The sequence below is a fragment of the Pangasianodon hypophthalmus genome, chromosome 10, assembly GCF_027358585.1.
Source record: "Pangasianodon hypophthalmus isolate fPanHyp1 chromosome 10, fPanHyp1.pri, whole genome shotgun sequence".
Lineage (NCBI taxonomy): Eukaryota > Metazoa > Chordata > Actinopteri > Siluriformes > Pangasiidae > Pangasianodon > Pangasianodon hypophthalmus.
The window spans coordinates 21,474,241-21,492,462 of record NC_069719.1 but is presented as its reverse complement, the minus strand read 5'-3'; the positions used below and the strand labels follow the sequence as shown (position 1 = coordinate 21,492,462).

The following is an 18,222-nucleotide window of genomic DNA, read 5'->3' as shown; positions in this document are numbered from 1 at the left end:
ATCTACGTTTACTAGCACAACAGGGATGCATTATTATTAATGATAAATGCTGTCATGTTACGGATTTTAATGAGAAAACATTATGAACATGAAATTTTAGGGTTTTTTTTTTTTATCTGTAAAAAGAGGTTTTTAATTAGTTTCAGACAAAAACAAGAGAGATACAAAAGTATGCCCTAAACTGTGGATTAACTTGAGGCAAGTTAACATAACCTTAATTCACAAATGACAACAAAAAAAATATGGTAAAATGTATTTTTTATATTCATATACATATACATTTGCATTACACTTAGAAAAACCATAATTGTGCAAATATTCTTCTTTAAAAGTGATCTGGTTAACTGTAAAAGTTTCTGTCAGCATAGCTGTAGACTTAGAGGCTAGTATTACAAACGGTGTTAAAAAAAAGAACAATATATTCTGATGCATAGCATCCATCAATATTTAACATTACAAAAAATAATGTGTCAGAATAGTAAACACATTTGGGAGATTAAACGCATTAAAGTTTTGTTGGTCTTACATGCAATCATTTTTTTTTTTTTTTGCCCCAATGTGTTTCATGGATTCCTTTCATCTTCATGCTTCACAACACAGGTCCATTACAGTCCATTACCAGTACACCAAAAAAGAAAGTTCTACCACTGTGCGCACACAACACATTCTATACACGCTGTTCTTCTCTATATGAATGCTTCAGCACAAAATTTGTTTTTGTTTTTTTTACAAAACCACTAAACATCACTGGATACAGTGGAATACACAGTATCTCTTTTTCACTGAATATAAAAGCTTATCTGCCAGATCAACAGCCTGCAATACAGACACTGGGCCTCATTTATCAAGCTGGATACCACCCCATCTATTCATAAATCGTTCATAGAGCATTTACATAATTAATGTGCTATTCATGAAAATCCGGTTAGTTCGAAAAAAAATATTTGTATCCTACAAAAGCTCCTGAGTTTGTTTAAATTTACAAATAAGGACTCGCTAATGTGAACTTCACCAATTATACGATTTGATGCCAATCATTACGAGTTACTGAGATTTTATACACAGATCAAGGTCAAGTTTAAATCGCTCATTATTTCACTTACACACAAATTTAATGAAAATGTGAAACTCGTTTTATATTAATGACTTGAAAGAAAGCAATCCAAAACAAATCCATAAATTATGACAAATAACACTAGCCATTCAATTAGGAGAAAAGAAATAGCACCCTAGAAAGGGAGGAAGAGTTAGTGTGTGTCTGTGGTAGCCAAAGTGTGGCAATGACAGTGCTGCATTACTGGAAGTTTTAGCACACTTCATGCTTAGGAGGTACACTTTCATCATTTAGTCATCATGTTGTTATTTTCAGCTCTCTATGAGCTTTGCCTTTTATGGAGATCACTAAATGCAAAACAGCAGACTGGCATTTATCAACATACACACTGGAGTACAAAGAAAATCATTTACCAAAAAAAAATCTTACAGGAACTTTTAGTTTGTTTTGTCTTATGAAAAGTTTTTACACACAAGTTTACTAAAAGATTGATAAATGAGGCCCACTCTTTAATTTTCTCTGATTGAAATACTTTATTTTTTAGTGAAATATTTCTTTATAAATATTATTTATTTTTTAGCGGTCTTTATTTATTTTTTTAGCTGTTAACATGTCAGTTACAGAGAACAAACGGATCCCTCTTACTTTTTTCTGGCTGAAAGGCGGCTCTTCATGCTGGCATGATGCTGGTTTCATCACCTAACGTTTTGTCTCTCACTTAGTCTTTACCAACACAGACAATGACATACTTTTGTTTGATTAGAGGTGAAAACCCTTTGCTCTTGCTGCTCCATCTTGAACACTGTGGCTATCTGAGACCTCCCCTACCCTGGGCAAGATCCAAAGGATCCACATCTGTCCCTCAAGAAACTGTGCCTACACCGTCTCAGGAGCACCAGCCTGAGACTCTCAGCACGCGCTTGTGTTTGGTTGATTCTTCTCATCGGTTCCTGCTCTGTTTTTCCCAATCCTGTGACCTCGTAACATCCGTGATGAGCACCAGGCCCTCTGGCATGATAGAAAAATCTGTTATAAAAATGGACTCTACAGTGGTAGAAGTGGGGGGAAAAAAAATCACATTCAGTAAAAACTACACTGGATAAAAGTCTTCCAAATCAATAACTGAATTTTTACAGTTATTAACAGCTAAGTGTACACTGCTATTCAAAAGTTTGTAAATGCTGTTTTTGGTAGGGAATATCAGGGAATGAGCTGAGAATCAAAGAAATTAATATGTATAATTGAAATGAGAAGAACTTTTAACTGATAAAAGTATAGCATTTTCTTGAATTCTTGATTTTTCTGGGAACAAGCTAGGTCTAATTAGAAAAGGTTTAAATGTTGATAACTAAGTATGTTGTAGCACATGACATATTTGTGATTAACTTTATACTAGCACTATCTCGTGTCTGAACTATGGGCTTAGCAAGCTTCCCTTTCAAATGCACTGGTCTTTTATAAAGCACTTATTTAAGAATAAAAGTTTCTTTCAAAGACCAAAGATTGTATTTGCAGAATTGTCAGATTCCAGTAAGACTTTATAAAGGGAGTTACAAAAGCACTGACTCCTGACAATAATGACGATACTTAGAAAAGTGCGTCAAGATGTTATTATATCTCGATATTGATATCGTATCATCATATTACCCAGTCCTTATGCTGTCATCTAAAATTCTGCAGTGTGATTCAAAAAATGTTAGCACTTATTGGCAACATTTTTCTTTAGTTTTCATTTCTTTTCTTTAGAGTATTGTTGTTTTATTTGGCGCACAAGTGGATACAATGCAATGAAGTTAGATTTTACAGTTTGTAATTAGTAACCCAACCTCCTTGTGTAACAGTGTTACAATGTTGTAGTGTCATATAGGTGTTAACATTTTTCTGAATCACCCTGTATTTATGCTACAGTTGCTTTTATATTTCTTCTTAGTGCTAGACCTTCACGAGTGTTCAAACCTAAGACTTTGACTATAGTGAAAGTCTAAGGGGTGTGGTACAGACCAATGAAATATTTATTTCAAATATATAGCACTTTGAGGTTCATTGACATAAAAATGACAGTGGTACTGACCAATGGGATAATTGTCCAGGTGTCATGGGTCAGGCAGGTCTGAGGTGTCCACTGTGACCTTGATGAAGATGGTGTCATCTTTGATGTAGGTCCCGTTCTCCAGCACAGTCTGAGCAACAAAGAGTGGACAGCCCGAGGCAATGTTCATCTCCCCTGTGGGCCGCCGGAAGCTGCTGCTGTTTGGGTCAGGCTTGAAGGCATCACCCAGGTGCTTGCGTGCAGGACCCTGGTCCATCAGCATGAGTGTCACTTTTTGGCGGAAAGGCCATGGCAGCAGTGCATCATACTCACCACGCATCACCACGAAGAAGAGTGACAGGTGTGTACCCTTTCCCATGCCATCACCATTCAGGTAAACACGCGCACACATCTTGTAGCCAAAATAGCCTGTGTAGAAAGGCTGGCTATAAAGCGACAACGTTTTAGAAGCCACTGCCTCTTGCTTGCGCCGTTTGTAGTCACGAATCTTCCAAATAAGAGTTCCATTAAAGCTGGCCGTCTCCAGCACCTGCAGCTTAAGGTCCATGTCGGCCAAACGAATGTCATGCACACTGAGCATCTCATCATGCCGTGACAGCTGTGTCTCTAATGAGGCTGGATTTGGTACAGAACAACGTAAACAATATTCATCAAATCACTTAAAAAATTACAAATACAAATTACATTTAGACTTAGAAGAAGTTAAATTATGCACCTAAATGCACCAGCTTGTGGTTGTATCATTAGATTGTCTAGTTAGCTTGGTAACTCTATAAGTATATACGTCAGTCACGAAGCAGATATGCAGAGGTGACACTCACTCAGCGTGTGGGTACCAGGACCAGTGCGGACAGAGTCGAGTGATGCTACCACAGAGCGCATACTCTCCACGGCGCCCCTCAGAGCTTCCACTTCCTCACGCATGGCCCTCAAAGGCCGCAGCTCCCTCAGCTCCATCTCCACCTCCAGCAGCTTCTCCGTGTGCGCGCTCATTAGCTTCTACATGCACATCACAATATGTGTCACACTGAGAGCACAAATGTCTACTACCAAAAACTTGAGTTTTTGGTCAGTAAGCATAATCTAATTTAGTTAGATTATATTTCATCATTCTTCAGCAATATAAGTGAAATAAAGTTGTACTGTAATTTATTGAGTGCAGTAGCAATTGAAAAGAACCCGTTAATTGCACTAATTAATCAGACAAGAAGTATCCCTTATCACTATTTGTTAATTGTTAACACAGAGTATTATGAGCATCAGTGTTACTGTCCTAAAGAAATATGTTTTCATTTCAGATGCCAAAGAAAAAATCTGTCACGCCAGTGAACACATAAGCTCGTTTCTTAAACCAAGCAAGCTGGCACGCCTTTTCTCAACGGCATCTTTAGAGTAAGCTTTTTTTATGTAGCTATTTTTTCAATATACAGGTATGACTGCATGATTTTTAATTAAATCTGGCTTTTGTGCTAGGATAGGCAACATCATAAACTCAGAGCAGTCATTTATTCTGGTGGCCCTCTGGGTTCAAAGCTGTATGGGGAAAGTCCCATTCAAGGCGGGATATGTAAACAAGGATCAGGTGACGGGTGCGGAGCAAGCAAGAGATGTTTCTCACCTGTACGCTAGATAGTTTCTGCTCCACCTGTCGGTATTTCTCCCTCATATCCTTACACTGTTCCTCCACTTCTGTAAGACGACTGCTCAGACTTGGGAGAACCTTGTAGCGTTCCATCAGCTCATTCTTGACATCCTCCACCTACACATACAAATATTTGTGAAAGAGATTCCAGAGAAATAAGATGAGCTTAAACTCTAACATCTACCTGTCTTGGTATCATTCTGAAATTGTTTTTTGTATTGCCACATATACCTGAGCCACTGTAATTTTGCATAAGCAATCATTCATAGTTTTGGACCAGAGATCAGTTTTTATACATGAATCTCATTACATTATTGTAATTTATTACACACAAATCCAGCTCTTTGCACCTTTAATATGGCTATAAAATTCAACATAAATAGCAAAGTTTCCCTACTTTGGCCTCTAGCGTGTTGCTTCTGGCCACCATCAGTCGCAAGTGCTCTGAGGCAAAGCTTGACTCGTGCTCCCTCATTTCCTGGTTCAGACCCTGCAATTTACAATATGTTTATATGTTTATATATTATATCATTCATTCAGAGTTAAAGACCTATCAATATTAATTATCAATATTAAAAAGATACTAGCAGCATGGCTAACCTACTATTTATATAATAAGAAAAATTACATTTAAGAGATCAGAGAGTTTTTATGGTCTAAAACTGCTTTTATTATCTCATATCAGCAGCACAAGTCATCACCTTGTAGGTGCAGCCAAAACGAAAGAAGGAGCACGTGACTTGAGCCTTTGGACAGTCTTGCTGGTGAATGGACAGCTATAAGAGAAAAGAGTAAAATGAGAAATGAAAATTAAAGACAACTGTACTTCACTGTCTACTGTAAAAATGCTGCTAGTACATAACTAGACATTAAATAAAATCACTAGACATTAAAACAGTTTAAGCAAAAATGTCAATGTCAACATGACAGATTTCATTCTTACCTCGCTTCTTACAATGGATGAAAATGAACAATGATTAGGGCATGCTACTGGAAATGCAGGACAAATGGTTTCTTTGTGTTTCTAGACGAGAGAGAGAGAGAAAAAGAATCATAAGATCAAAAATGCTTCACCTAGACTTCCTAGGACTTCCCACAGCCCAATTAAGTACAGTAACTACTTCCACAATTTTGACAAAGCACGAGGACCAGCACTCTCAAAATGTGTTACAGGAGATTCCCCTAAAGTTCCCAGGACTAATGTGAAACCAAAACGTCATGGGGCATTTTTGGCATACAGGAAGGGAAATATTTAAAACAGAAGAAGTACTAACAAAGCAGTGATCCATGTTTTAGAATTAATTTATGAAAAAACCATCATGAATCCACATCTCTGTCAGATAAAAGAGCTCTGACTGGGTTAAGCAGCTTTAGAAAGGTACCTGTAGCTCCGTTAAGGCCATTTTGTGTTTGCAGAATTCACAGGTGGCCTCACGGTATTTGCATTTGCGGTTCAAGTGTTCAGGCATGTCCTTCCTCATTATCTTCTCTTTACACAACGGACAGGGCACCTCAAAGTACTCACACATATTCAAATGGTCCTGATGGTCCAGTGAGGGAGACACACAGGCAGATCGAGACAAAGACGTAGAAGGGAATAAAGGAAAAGACATAGATTCATTTGGGTGAGGACATAGATTAATTTTTACTGACTGTCAGAAAATCTTTATTCCCTCCTTATTGAGACTAATAATGTACTATAGTGTTAATATGCAACCTGGATGTACAATTTTATGTAAATGGCAGCTGTTTTATTATAGAAAGATTAAATCAGAATTGTGCATTAAAACTGTATTTTAAATAACATAACACTATCTTTATGAACATTCAACATAATGCAACTAAAAAGAGTGCACTGCAAAGAAACTTACCGTAACCTGCTGTAAACTCATTTGTTCTTTACATCCGTTTTTCGCACTGCGGCAGTAGACTTTCAGTGTCATAATCTCTCTATGGCAGCAAACATCACGAAATATCTGGCCATAAAGAAACAAAGAGTTCGGCGTTACACTACTCTCACCCTACGAACACAGCCTTTTCGCTTTCAGTTAGATCTGCAGTGATGGTAATAGCTACATAATGAGGAGGGGCTTACTTTATCTTGAGATAATGGCTCCATATCAGCTGGGCACACCGGATTCGGTTTACTGAAAGAATAAAAAAATGTGTTTGGTATCTTATCCAGTAACCAGTGTCCTGGAGCACATGCTCTTATACAAAATGCATGTTCAACGACATTTTCCTATACACCTTCATCTACTAAAAGTCTAAGACTCCTTCAGCGGTCATGTGAATACTAAATAAATATTAGAATTATTCTGGAAATAAAATCGTGGTGACAGTTTGTAGTTAATTAGTTTCAGATGATGGGCTTTTTCTCGAGCTTTTGACTTTCTAATGATTGCAGCCTCTGTAAAAATGGGTCAGACTGGGTCAGTGTTTCAGATCAGGCACTGACAGACTCTCCACTATCTCTGGCTTCAGGATCCCCACTGCCTGCTAGTAGCCTGCTTTATTTATTTCTGGATCACTAACAGGACTTATAGGTGCAGATATTAGCTTGGGATTTATTTCCTATTTGTATTAATATATACTACATAAAAGTTAATAAAAGAAATTAAAGTTTATTGTTATAATTATGTCTGATTTGGCCAGACTGCCTGTTCAAGTCAATGAATAAAATTTTTTAAATATTTTACTAACTAGCTCTCCACGTTTACTGCAATTTTTGCTACATTTATGGCAATCTATAGTCATTTTTAAGACCTTGTCCCTCCATAAAGCTCAGTTAAACTCTAAGTGCATTTGTTAGACACCAAAACCCAAGTGATAGCTGAAAGCTCTTCCTAAGGCACTTACGCAAAATTCTGAAAACACCACGCATGTTTTCTGGTCAATACCATATAACTTTAGTCATATTTTTCACCTGAATTATTTGCTGCAAATTCCCTCCCCAGTATGTTGGTGTTCCCCTAGCACACGACAGCTACCAATCCGAGAGAGCAAGGGCTATGCTTCTTCTGAGACACGTGAGGTTTCTGCATCATAACTGCTGCATGTATTATATCACAGGGCAACTGAATGTGCTTGGAGGAGAGTACTTTTTTCTTCATGATAATAACCATGTTCTAGTGATAAGACATGTAGTAATGACAGAAAGTTAGAAGTGTCCTAACCTAAGCAGCTGGTTAATGCAGCTCTCGCAGAAGCGGTGTCCACACTCAGTCTGCCGAGGATTACATAGCACCATGCGACAGTACTCGCAGCAGTACTTGGGCTCGGGAGGCATGACGAAGTGGTCCTGAAAACCACCACGCTGCGGGAGTAAGGACTGCTGCTGCTGCAGAGCAATCTGCTGCTCCCGCCCGTCCACACGGCGCGACAAGGACATGACCTGCAAAAGGGTACAAACACAAACGGAACAGTTACCTCCCTCAGTGTGACAAGGCTTTTGTACAGCTGAATACCAATTACTGTCCTGATATACATGGAAAAACATAAGGTATTAAATAATCATTTTTGCAACCAAACAAGAGTTGCCTTAATGTATGTAGTTCACTACATTTTCAGTGGGAGACCTTTTTGAATTCTGTCACTAAGCCCTAGGGATAGTGAGCTCAACCTCTTCAAGTTGGGGAATTTTCCAAAAATGTCATGCTTTAACGCTACCAAAGGCTCCCTGGAAAGTTTAGAAAGCCACTCACAGATCAGCATGACTGATTAATGAGCAATTATTTTGGCCTGCTGGAAAAGCACCAGAGACTTACACGTCCGAGATCACTCAGATATGATATTCCACAATATTACACCCTGAAGCCATATGAAAAGTAAAGTAAGAAAGACAAAGTGCATTCCTGAACCAAACAAAACAGGTGTTAAAATGTGGATTCCAGCTACACTACAGAAGCCTATTTAAAGACTACAGACAATGACAAGAGAATTCTTCATTATGTTATTGTATTCAGGCATGTACAGCATTTGTCTCAGGGTGCTTTCACACCTACTAATCTGGTTGCTGAGTCCAAATCAGAGCAAAACTGATATTTTTTTGTTTGTTTGCTATTTGGTTTGGTTTGTTTTCTCATGGCACATAATTCAACAAAATAAAAAGCAAAAAAAAAAAAAAAAAAAAACATTGGCTAAGGGGTGGAGCTGAAGAGTTGTGCATAAAACTCCTTCATTCATTGGTCAGAAATACAGTGGTGGAAAAAAGTAAACAAAGCTTTGCCAAGTGCTGATAGAAAACATAAAAATCACTCGAGCACAGAGAAAACAGAGCCACACTGAATAAATTACAGAAATCTCTAGATTGAAACATTGGTGTGCTGCATCCACTGTTTATCTCTTTTTGTTCGTCAGTCCAAATCACCAGAATCTCACATTTCCATAGCACTTACTTCTGTCCTTTGGCTTTGTTTGCACCTCACGGGTCATTTTCGCAGCTGACATGATGCCAATCATTGCTTCATGCTGTTAATCAATCCACAGCCTAATCTTAAATCTAATAATAATATGAATATACAATATCCAAAGGATAATGTAATGGAAATGATTACAATCCCACTACACAGTGACACCCAGAAGAGGATGGGTTCCCTCTTCATCTCATATCAGGGAGCTTTTCCTTGCCACTGTCTTGTTCATTAGGGATCTACATCTACATCCGAATTTCTATAAAGCTGCTTTGTGACAATGTCTATTGTTACAAGTGCTATGCAAATAAAAATGAAATTTTATAAACACAAACTTCTCGGCTCAATGAGGACACTTAGAAAAATAAGCTGAACAAAAATTATGCAAATTTATGAGATTAAAAAAAAAAAAACAAAAAGAGGAAAAAGATGGAATGAAAAGACAAAATTAAATAACAACAAAAGCAAGTGAATGAATTGTTAAACAACTTCCAGCTTTTTTCTGCTTCAGTGCCTCTCATATTTTCAGTTCTTAGGATGGCAGTAACAAAAACCTGAGTCTTGTATCTTCAGCAAATAAATTTAAAATTTAATTCAGATATTTAAAAAAAAAAAAAAACCCTGAGAGAAAGAGGGTGTATACAGAATAAAGTGTCAATACAGACAACCAACACAGTCAGCCTCCTACTCATAAGGACACAGTGTCACTACAAGGACCAATGGAATGCATTTGTAATGTAAAGGGGTAATGTGTTTTAGGGTTTTAGTCCTCTCAAAAACTGTCAAGTCAGTAATTTTCCCCTGCATGTGAAGAAAAATTACTCCATTTTTATGTACTATAAAGGACCTGTAGAAATAACCTATCCAAACTGGCATATTGGTAATAATTTCATCATATCCTGTAGGAGTAGTGCTTTTTCTTCAGTATGGAGACACTCAGGGAAGCACTCTTTTCTATCATCTCCAGCCAAAGCCAAACTTGAAGCAAGCACCTGCATACCAGTGATGTTAGAGTGAAACCCATCAGCTCTGAACAGGGCACACACCCCTAAATCCAGTACAGGGTTTCTGTAAATGTTGGTTACATGTGCTGTACAAATAATAGCAAGCTTTTTAAATTGTAATGAAATTAAGTTTTAAATTGAGCTGTTTCTGCAACTTGTTTCCACTGCTTTTATTTTTGTACCTGTCAGTTGGCAATTATTTATGCAAAAATGATTTGCATTGTTGTCTACAAATGTAATTCAACATAAAATTAATATTGGGGTTACTATTTATACATGTACTTCTTTATCAAGACACTTATTTAGGTTTTGTGTTTGATAAATCAGAGTGTTCTAGCCTCATTAAAAAGGAAATATGAGTCATACAGAATACATGATTCCAAGATATGTCAAATGAATAAGCATTCACTGTGGTAATATTTTTAATCTAGCCTACTAACCACCAATGTGTTTCTACAGTGTCTGTGCAAACTGAAGTCAAGCTTTCCAACCATGCAAAAGTCAAGGTGAAATTTGTGTTATTCTAAGAAATTATCAAGAATCATCAAGAAATCATCTCATACAGGAGCAAAATATATGTAATATATCCAGAAGCTTAAGGATAAATTAGCCATTTTGTTTTCAGATCCTATAAAGAGGAGAGCAAGTTGCGCATGACTCCTGGTGAGAGCGCTTTTGTTAGAAGAAGAGGTGGCTGAAAAAGCATGTGAAATGTTGCTACATACACAGCAAAAAGAAAGTGATTTGAAATAGTTTTTGAATGTGTGGATTACTGTGGAGTTGGATGTGTTCTGTGCTTGATAAAGGTGAACTAGTTAGGGAAAATAATCAGCTATATAAAATAATCAACTAATTTGTTTAACGCGTCAGTTTCTTTGAACAGTTCTTCACTGACAGGTACATGTACCAGGAATCTACGTGACCTGAGCACAGGTTTGTGTTTGTCAGCCTCTTTACAATTACAACTTAGCTAGCAATCACTCATGTTTTTTTTTTTTTTTTTTAAACCTTGAACTCATTTTGGCTGACTTTTTTATCCAACACGGCTACAACTGAGATAGGATACAACTGAGCAGTTGAGGTTAAGAGCTTTTCTGGGATTTACTCTCACAACCTTCTGATCAGTAGCTCAATGCTTTAACCACTCAGCCATCCCCTTAATATTCAAGAAATTTTTAGGAAAGGAGAATGTTTTAGCAGCTCCATCTGGATCATTGTTCCTTATGTATTACTGCTGCTCTTTTCTCTCTCTATTTCTTAAAACAAATGGGTCGGTTGTCAGTATCACCTACGTGAACTGAATTTGTAGAAGACTGGATTCCTACCTTTGAGTTTGATGACTTCCTTTTGAGTAGTTATAAATACATAGATTTATTTATGTTTGAGGTGAAATCCTAGCCAGGTTAACAAGAACTGCCTCTCTCAGTCCCACCAACCTGTCCAACACTGTTTATAGCTCAGCAGACAGAGAAGTTACCGTCATCTCCTGCTCCATTTTCAAACGCTTAAACTCTGGCCTTGCATTGCCACATCAAGAGCTCCTGACCAGCAGCTCACAGCCTGGGAAACCCCTTCATAACAGGCATAACTCTTTGGCACTAATAATATCTCACTGGAGCCAAGTACCTCACTAAAGCAAGCACAGAGGAAGGTCCCAGCAATGCCACACAGCCCAACATGAAATACCTTCTACAGGCACTGCCACAGTTATGCTGTTGAAGTTACAATGCTTTTTCAATTCAAGCTTACCACAAGTCAGGCGGGTAAAAGAGCACAATTCTGCAAAAAAAGGTTTGAGAAGAAGGAAAACAGACCATCATGTAGATCATGCGCTGAAGCACTAGGAAGCTTGTCTTGCGCAAACTGAGGACTTGCTTGAATGTCTCAGACTAAGAATTTACTAAGATTTGTGAATAATGCAAAATGAGCTTTTTTTGATGAGAAACGTCTGAAAGCGCTGGATCAGATTCTGGTGTTAGGTGAGATCAATAGTTCGTTCATTCATTTTCAGTAAGAGAGTTATCCTGGTCAGGGTTGTGGCGGATCCAGAACGCTGGGCACGAGGCAGGAATATGTCAGTCCATCACAGGGCACCGTGCATACAGGCCTGTTTTTAGGAGGGGAGAGGAAACCTGAGAACCCAGAGGAAACCCATGTGGACACTGGGAGAACATGCAAAACCACACACACACACACACACACACACACACACACAGTAACCCGAACTCAGGCTCAAACCGAGGAACCTGGAGTTGTGAGGCACCACCTTGCTGTTCTGTGTTCATAGTTACTGTACTAATATATACACATATACAAAGAGTAATACAAAAATAATAACTTCTTTACCATATGTATGGCATGTCATGGCCAACATGAAGCCATTTCAGATCCAGATTTCCTCCCTAGGATATAGAAGCCATTATTACAGGTGTAACCCTGTGTCAACCTGAAATAAATCATTTTTGATCCTTTTGATAGGGAGACAGAGCTTCAAAAACAGTGCCATGCTGACAAAATGATTCCTGTAGTAGATACACAATGACTTTCTAATAAGTAGTAAAGATTAACGTCATTATCCATCAGTGTGGATGTACGAGGAAGAGAATCTTTACCCCTGAATATGTTTCCACAGAATTTCCATTACACACTGCAATTTTTAAACATGAGGTGATCCTATTTATAAAGTTTGGTCACTTAGGTAAGTAAACATATATTTCACAATACCAGTGTTAACTTATTTTTTATATAAATTATATGTGGATGAACAAAAGGACTCTAATGTAAGTGTGGTGCATGTAACACCTCCCAAACACACCAGCGCACAGCTGCAGTGTGACCCAAGCGTACAAGACAGTCTGCTGTGTCATAAGAAGATGCTTAATCATCTGCTGAGAGCGTAGGGAAATACAGAGAAACATGAGCTAAATGAAGTTATCTGCCAAGTGGAGTCACTTTCATATAATGTAGATTTCTACATATGTAATATGTATATCACTCTTATTATTATTATTATTATTATTATTATTATTATTATTATTACACCAACTCATCCACCATATATTCAAGTGTCCAAGTCACTGAGAAACTCAGTTTTGATTTCGCTTCTGTCTGACATATTTGCATCTCTCTTTCAGTCATACTGGGCTTTTTTTTTTCTATCAAAACTTGGGTATCGAGCATGCACGTACCGCCCCTGAAAAGAGGGCATTCAAGCCTTAAGCTTTATTCTGCATCACCAAATGAGACAGAAATGAAATAACAGTCAAAACCATCCCGGGGAAGGCAATGTATTATTGGCTGACCAATATGTGTAGTTCTCTAGGAGCTTCCAGGAATATTTAAGGGGCTTTTCACTTTGCTGCCGTCATTACTGACAACACACACACACACACACACACAAGAAAAAGCTGTACGTATGCAATTCATGCTAGAGACAGGAAAATCTCATAGCCCAACATGCTGAAAAGGAAAACAACTACTTCATTATTCTACTATTATATGAGAAATATACCATACTAATTACTCTCACTCAGAAAATTATTAGAGGATATATTTGCTTGAACAAACTGTTTATAAACCCCCATCTCCCAGTTTTTTTTTTTTAATCATTAAATTCCACAGATCAACAAAGATTAAAGCTCTGATACTTCAGCGGTCTATATTTAAATTTCAGTTAATTCATATGACCAAACCTATTCCTATAACCGATAAGAATCTATTCCAATACAATCACTTTGAATTGACCTATACATGGCTGAAACAGAACACACAAAGTATGTAACTTGCCTCAAAAAGATAGAAAGCAAAAATTCAGATGCAGGGAGACCATTTGTGCCGTCTCACCCAAAGCTCCACATCCGAGTCCGACAGAATTCAACACCAGAAAGAGCTGGCTCTGAAGTGTGTAACCCAATCCACCAAGAGTGTAAGTTCAGGGATGAATGGCGTCCAGGTAAAGGAGGTTTTCTTTGAACATGCCTGCACTGCCGGAGAAATCATAGCAAAAATGAAACAAAAGTCTAAAGGGGAATATCAGCCTATTCTCGTCTGACCTTTCGACAGAGGAAGAGATCAAGTGGTACTGACACACACTTAACGGGAAGAAATTGTTGTATGTCAATGTTGGAAAATGACTGTGATTTGTAAATAAGTGGTGAAGTAAAAAAAAAAAAAAAAAGAAAAAAAAAAGCCAAGACGAATGTATGTGTATTCTGCTCCTTTGCTGACACTAGGTCCCAAAAGAGAGTGTGTGTGCTGGAGCATGTCAGGGGACCTTACCGTGTTTATTCTGAGAGTTCAACAGATGTCAGATTCAAATGGCCCAGGTTGTGAAGTGAGAAAGAGCACCCAGTGATCAAAAGCAACCTCAACATCCTCCCAAAGACTGACAATGCCTCAGCACAAATTGTGAATCCAACAGAGAGTTAAGCTCAGCTGTGTGTCATCACGGTTTTTCCATCAGTAGCTTACAGGCCTGAACCAGACTTTCCTAGGTCAAAAAGAAAAACACAACAGAGCATGATGATGGTGGAGGAGACAGGTTTTCCATGCACTCTACCCATCCCTGGTAAAGGTGAAGCTTTCAAGAAGCAGACTTTGGAGTAAAAGTAGAAAATCTTCAGTTTTATGATGGATGGGGGAGAAACTTGTCATCCATGAGCCAGGAAACACAGACAGTCCAAATATGTATTGAGCTGATGTTAGTGAAGAGCTGACTGGAGGCACCACTTCAGAGCAGGTTTAGGATTTAGGTTTAGGGTTTAGGGCTAGCAGTTCTGTTTGTTTACTTATTTATCCCACTAAACGATTTTTTTTTTCTCACTCTAACCTCTTCAAATGATATTTAGCTAGGAAGGCCTGCCTAAAAGAGGCAACTTTTGGGTGCTAGCCACATAGCTTTGTGGTTAAATGAGCGCCCAGCTCCTTTGGGCTTGTCTTGACACAGGTTGTTGCTAACTAAGCCAAGCTTCTCGCGCCGTCGCTAAACGTGGAAAGCTAGCTCCTCTCACAGACCCCAACATTTACACCACTTACATGAATCAGTTATGGACGTCGTCCGATATTGCAGCACTGTTTTCTGCCTCTGAACAATGTAACAGCCGGAGCCTCGGCGGCTTGTCCACTTCATGAACGCTCCCAGACACCGCGAACGTCTCCAGCGACTAAAATTCACAGAGAAATCCGTCCTCGCTGACTCTCACACACGCCGCGGCCGCCGACACACCAAACCTTTTCATGGTCGGATGTCCAGTTTGGAGGAAAAAAGTGCGCAATTTGGCCCGTGGAGAAGCTAAAAAATCCACAGCGTTAAAGCCTTGTGCGCTGTTGATGTCAATTCGAGTAACTTGGAAAGCCCCCTCCGACTTCCTCAGGAAATCCCCGTCAAAAAAAAAAAAAAAAAAAACCCTTAGTGTAAGGACGCCATTGAAGCCGCGAGAGGCCGCGAGAGGGCGCTGTGCGCACGCGCAAACCTCAGCGGAGTTTTAAATAGGCGGCGCAATCTGATTGGACGAAGCTGCACGGTGTATAAGCTCAGTAGTCACGTTTACATGGACACTTTTTGTTTCAATCGGAATGAAATCAATCAGATAAATTAATCCGATCGCAGTGTTTACAAGAACGCGGAATAAAGTAATCGGGTTGATATGCGCGTTTACATGACAGAATCGGATTTGATCTTCTGACATGCGCACAGGGCACTAATACACGTTTCCCACCGTTCCAACATGCAGATACTAGCAGCCACTCTCTTGCCATTGCTTCTTTTTTTCGTTTTAAAAAGCAGACTTAACATTTGCCTATTTCAGCTGCTAATTAGAAGACGACGAGCGCGTGATGTGTTGTGCGGTACTGCGTGTGTTTATCAAGCAGTTAAAATGCCCCTTCCCGAGCCCAGAACAAGGCGTCTGTGGATGAGGGTCCGAAGCAAGGACTGGTGGGACAACGTCGTCTTACACCACTTCACAGACGAGGAGTGGAAGGAGAATTTTAGGATGACATGACAGTCATTAATGACACTATGCTCAATGGTGAAGTGGTACATGACCCCTGGTGAGGCTACGGTCAGAGCCCCAGTACCGCTGACACCCGTGCGTCATACGTCATTACGTGATTTGTACGTCATTGCACATGCGCAGAACTATCTGGTTTCATTTTCAACCCGATGAAGTGTTTACATGTCCTCTCCATCGGATTAGAAAAGGTTTAAATCACCCCTTACGATCCGAATGAAATTTTAATCGGTTTTGGCCAATTCATTCCGATTGACGTGTTTACATGTGACTTTTTAGATCTGATTGTGCTTCTAGTCCCATTACGATCGGATTATTAGTGTCCATGTAAACGCAGCTAGTGTCTCACGCGCCCTGTCTCCCTGTCAGTGTGTGTGTAGTGGAGGGAAAAAAATGAACAGAAAATCCTAATGAGATGTTCAAAATAGCTTTTGGCCTTAAAAATAAATATGGAATAAATATAGAATTTCCTCTTTTGCTCGTTTTTCATAATTTTTAAATTCACTTGGGGCTAATAGTACTGTATGAATAGGCTGATATAGGTGTAGAGAGGTATGTGATATACAGATAGCCCACTACAATAAATCTATTTAATCAGTTATGGAAAAATACCATCATTCACCTGAGCTATGAGAGATGTGTGTGTGAGAGAGAGATGTGACTCAGACTCTTTAAATAAACATAAAGGCTAGACTTAAACACCATTATACTTCATAACACCTGAAAAGTTATTCATTCATGTACGCCATTAGTAGCTTGATATCCTTCAGCAGTTTGTGGTTGAATGTTGCACCTGTCTGTTAGGACACATCAAAAACACCTCAAAGGAAAAGCTAAAAAGACTTAAGTAATCATTATATTAAAAAAAAAAAAATACATATCTGACTGCACGGGGCAGTGTTTTAGACTTTAACTTTACATAGCTATTACTAGGCTACTGTAATGTGAGGGATTGCTAAGTTTGCTATAGAAATGCTAATATGTTGCTTTCCTGCTAGCAAAATAAACAGGTTTGGGCTAAATCTTACCTCATTAACAGCTCGAGCCATGGCTATACACACACACACACACACACACTATATATATATATAGTGTATGTGTGTGTGTGTGTGTGTGTGTGTGTGTGCGTGTGTAATATAGCCATGGCTCGAGCTGTTAATGAGGTAAGATTTAGCCCAAACCTGTTTTTAGCACAAGAACAGTTTTATATATATATAATATATTGTGTTGGGCTAAATCTCGACTATGTATACCTCATATATATATATATATATATATATATATATATATATATATATATATATATATATATATGTCTCATTGCTTTCACTTTTTTCCCCAAACTGATTGATTATGAACTCCAGTGTGCTGAAGATATAATTCAGGAAACCAAAGTGAAAATAGACCACACACATGTCAATGAAAGAAGTTTAAAAAATAAATCACTTTAGAATTTCATTACAAAATGAATCCTGGATGCCACTGAGGATCACATGTTCATTACAAAAATGAATTTACAAGTATTTCAGGGTGGATTTTTCTTTGGAGGGTGTCACAGCCTAAGTATGTATAAGACAATGAAGCGTTAAAATGAATAGCCACATAATGACACATGCTATAGCTTCACTGTAGCTTTACAGCTCCTTCACCATTGTAAGAATGATTTCCATGACACTGAGCTAGATAAGGGAGTGCACACACCCTGCATATGGTGGAATCCATGTAGCTTGAGTGGATGAAACTGGATGAAGCTGTCTGACTTCTTCACTATTCCTGTGACGCCTCTTCTACGTGACTTCAAGAGAAGTTACTCTCAGTTTCAGAAATAAACTTCAAAAACACAATGGACTTTACAGTACATGTATACTGGTCCATTATACAAACAGCTTACACAATGCTGCAGATGTACAGCTGGATGAATTTGCCTTCATTTTCTGTTTCATGGAAAAAAAATTTTTGCAGTGGTAATTTCTTCTATTTTATCTCTCACACCTGTCTAGACAGCCAAATCTGATCAAGCAAAGGCGAGATATACTTATGAAGAACCAG

General features: G+C 38.5%; 1 protein-coding gene across 5 annotated transcripts; it reads right to left on the bottom strand.

Annotated features, from left to right (window-relative positions):
* Window positions 1–241: 241 nt before the first annotated feature.
* Window positions 242–15,540, bottom strand: traf3 (TNF receptor-associated factor 3). Of its 5 annotated transcripts, none has more exons than XM_053237649.1 (14): window positions 15,197–15,540; window positions 14,441–14,651; window positions 13,949–14,145; window positions 7,923–8,140; window positions 6,842–6,893; window positions 6,618–6,722; window positions 6,129–6,287; window positions 5,690–5,770; window positions 5,448–5,522; window positions 5,144–5,236; window positions 4,723–4,863; window positions 3,926–4,103; window positions 3,126–3,719; window positions 242–2,098 (listed from the first exon to the last, which is right to left on the bottom strand). In XM_053237649.1, exons 4-13 carry the CDS (start codon window positions 8,135–8,137, stop codon window positions 3,148–3,150), a joined length of 1,671 nt encoding a protein of 556 aa, XP_053093624.1. In that variant the 5' UTR covers window positions 8,138–8,140; window positions 13,949–14,145; window positions 14,441–14,651; window positions 15,197–15,540; the 3' UTR covers window positions 242–2,098; window positions 3,126–3,147. The 5 variants fall into 5 exon arrangements, with proteins under 5 accessions (XP_053093624.1, XP_053093626.1, XP_053093625.1 ...); XM_053237651.1 differs by having other exon boundaries at window positions 242–2,062; XM_053237650.1 differs by having other exon boundaries at window positions 13,949–14,140.
* Between the last annotated feature and the right edge of the window lie 2,682 nt (window positions 15,541–18,222).

Bases quoted from the DNA above. Each gene is read 5' to 3' on its own strand.
- traf3 (XM_053237649.1), bottom strand. From the start codon at position 8,137: ATGTCCTTGTCGCGCCGTGTGGACGGGCGGGAGCAGCAGATTGCTCTG. The intron at 6,288-6,617 runs GTAAGTTTCTTT...CTGGACCATCAG, and splicing joins TGAGTTTACAGCAGGTTACG to GACCATTTGAATATGTGTGA. The intron at 3,720-3,925 runs GTGAGTGTCACC...TACCAAATCCAG, and splicing joins TCCTGGTACCCACACGCTGA to CCTCATTAGAGACACAGCTG.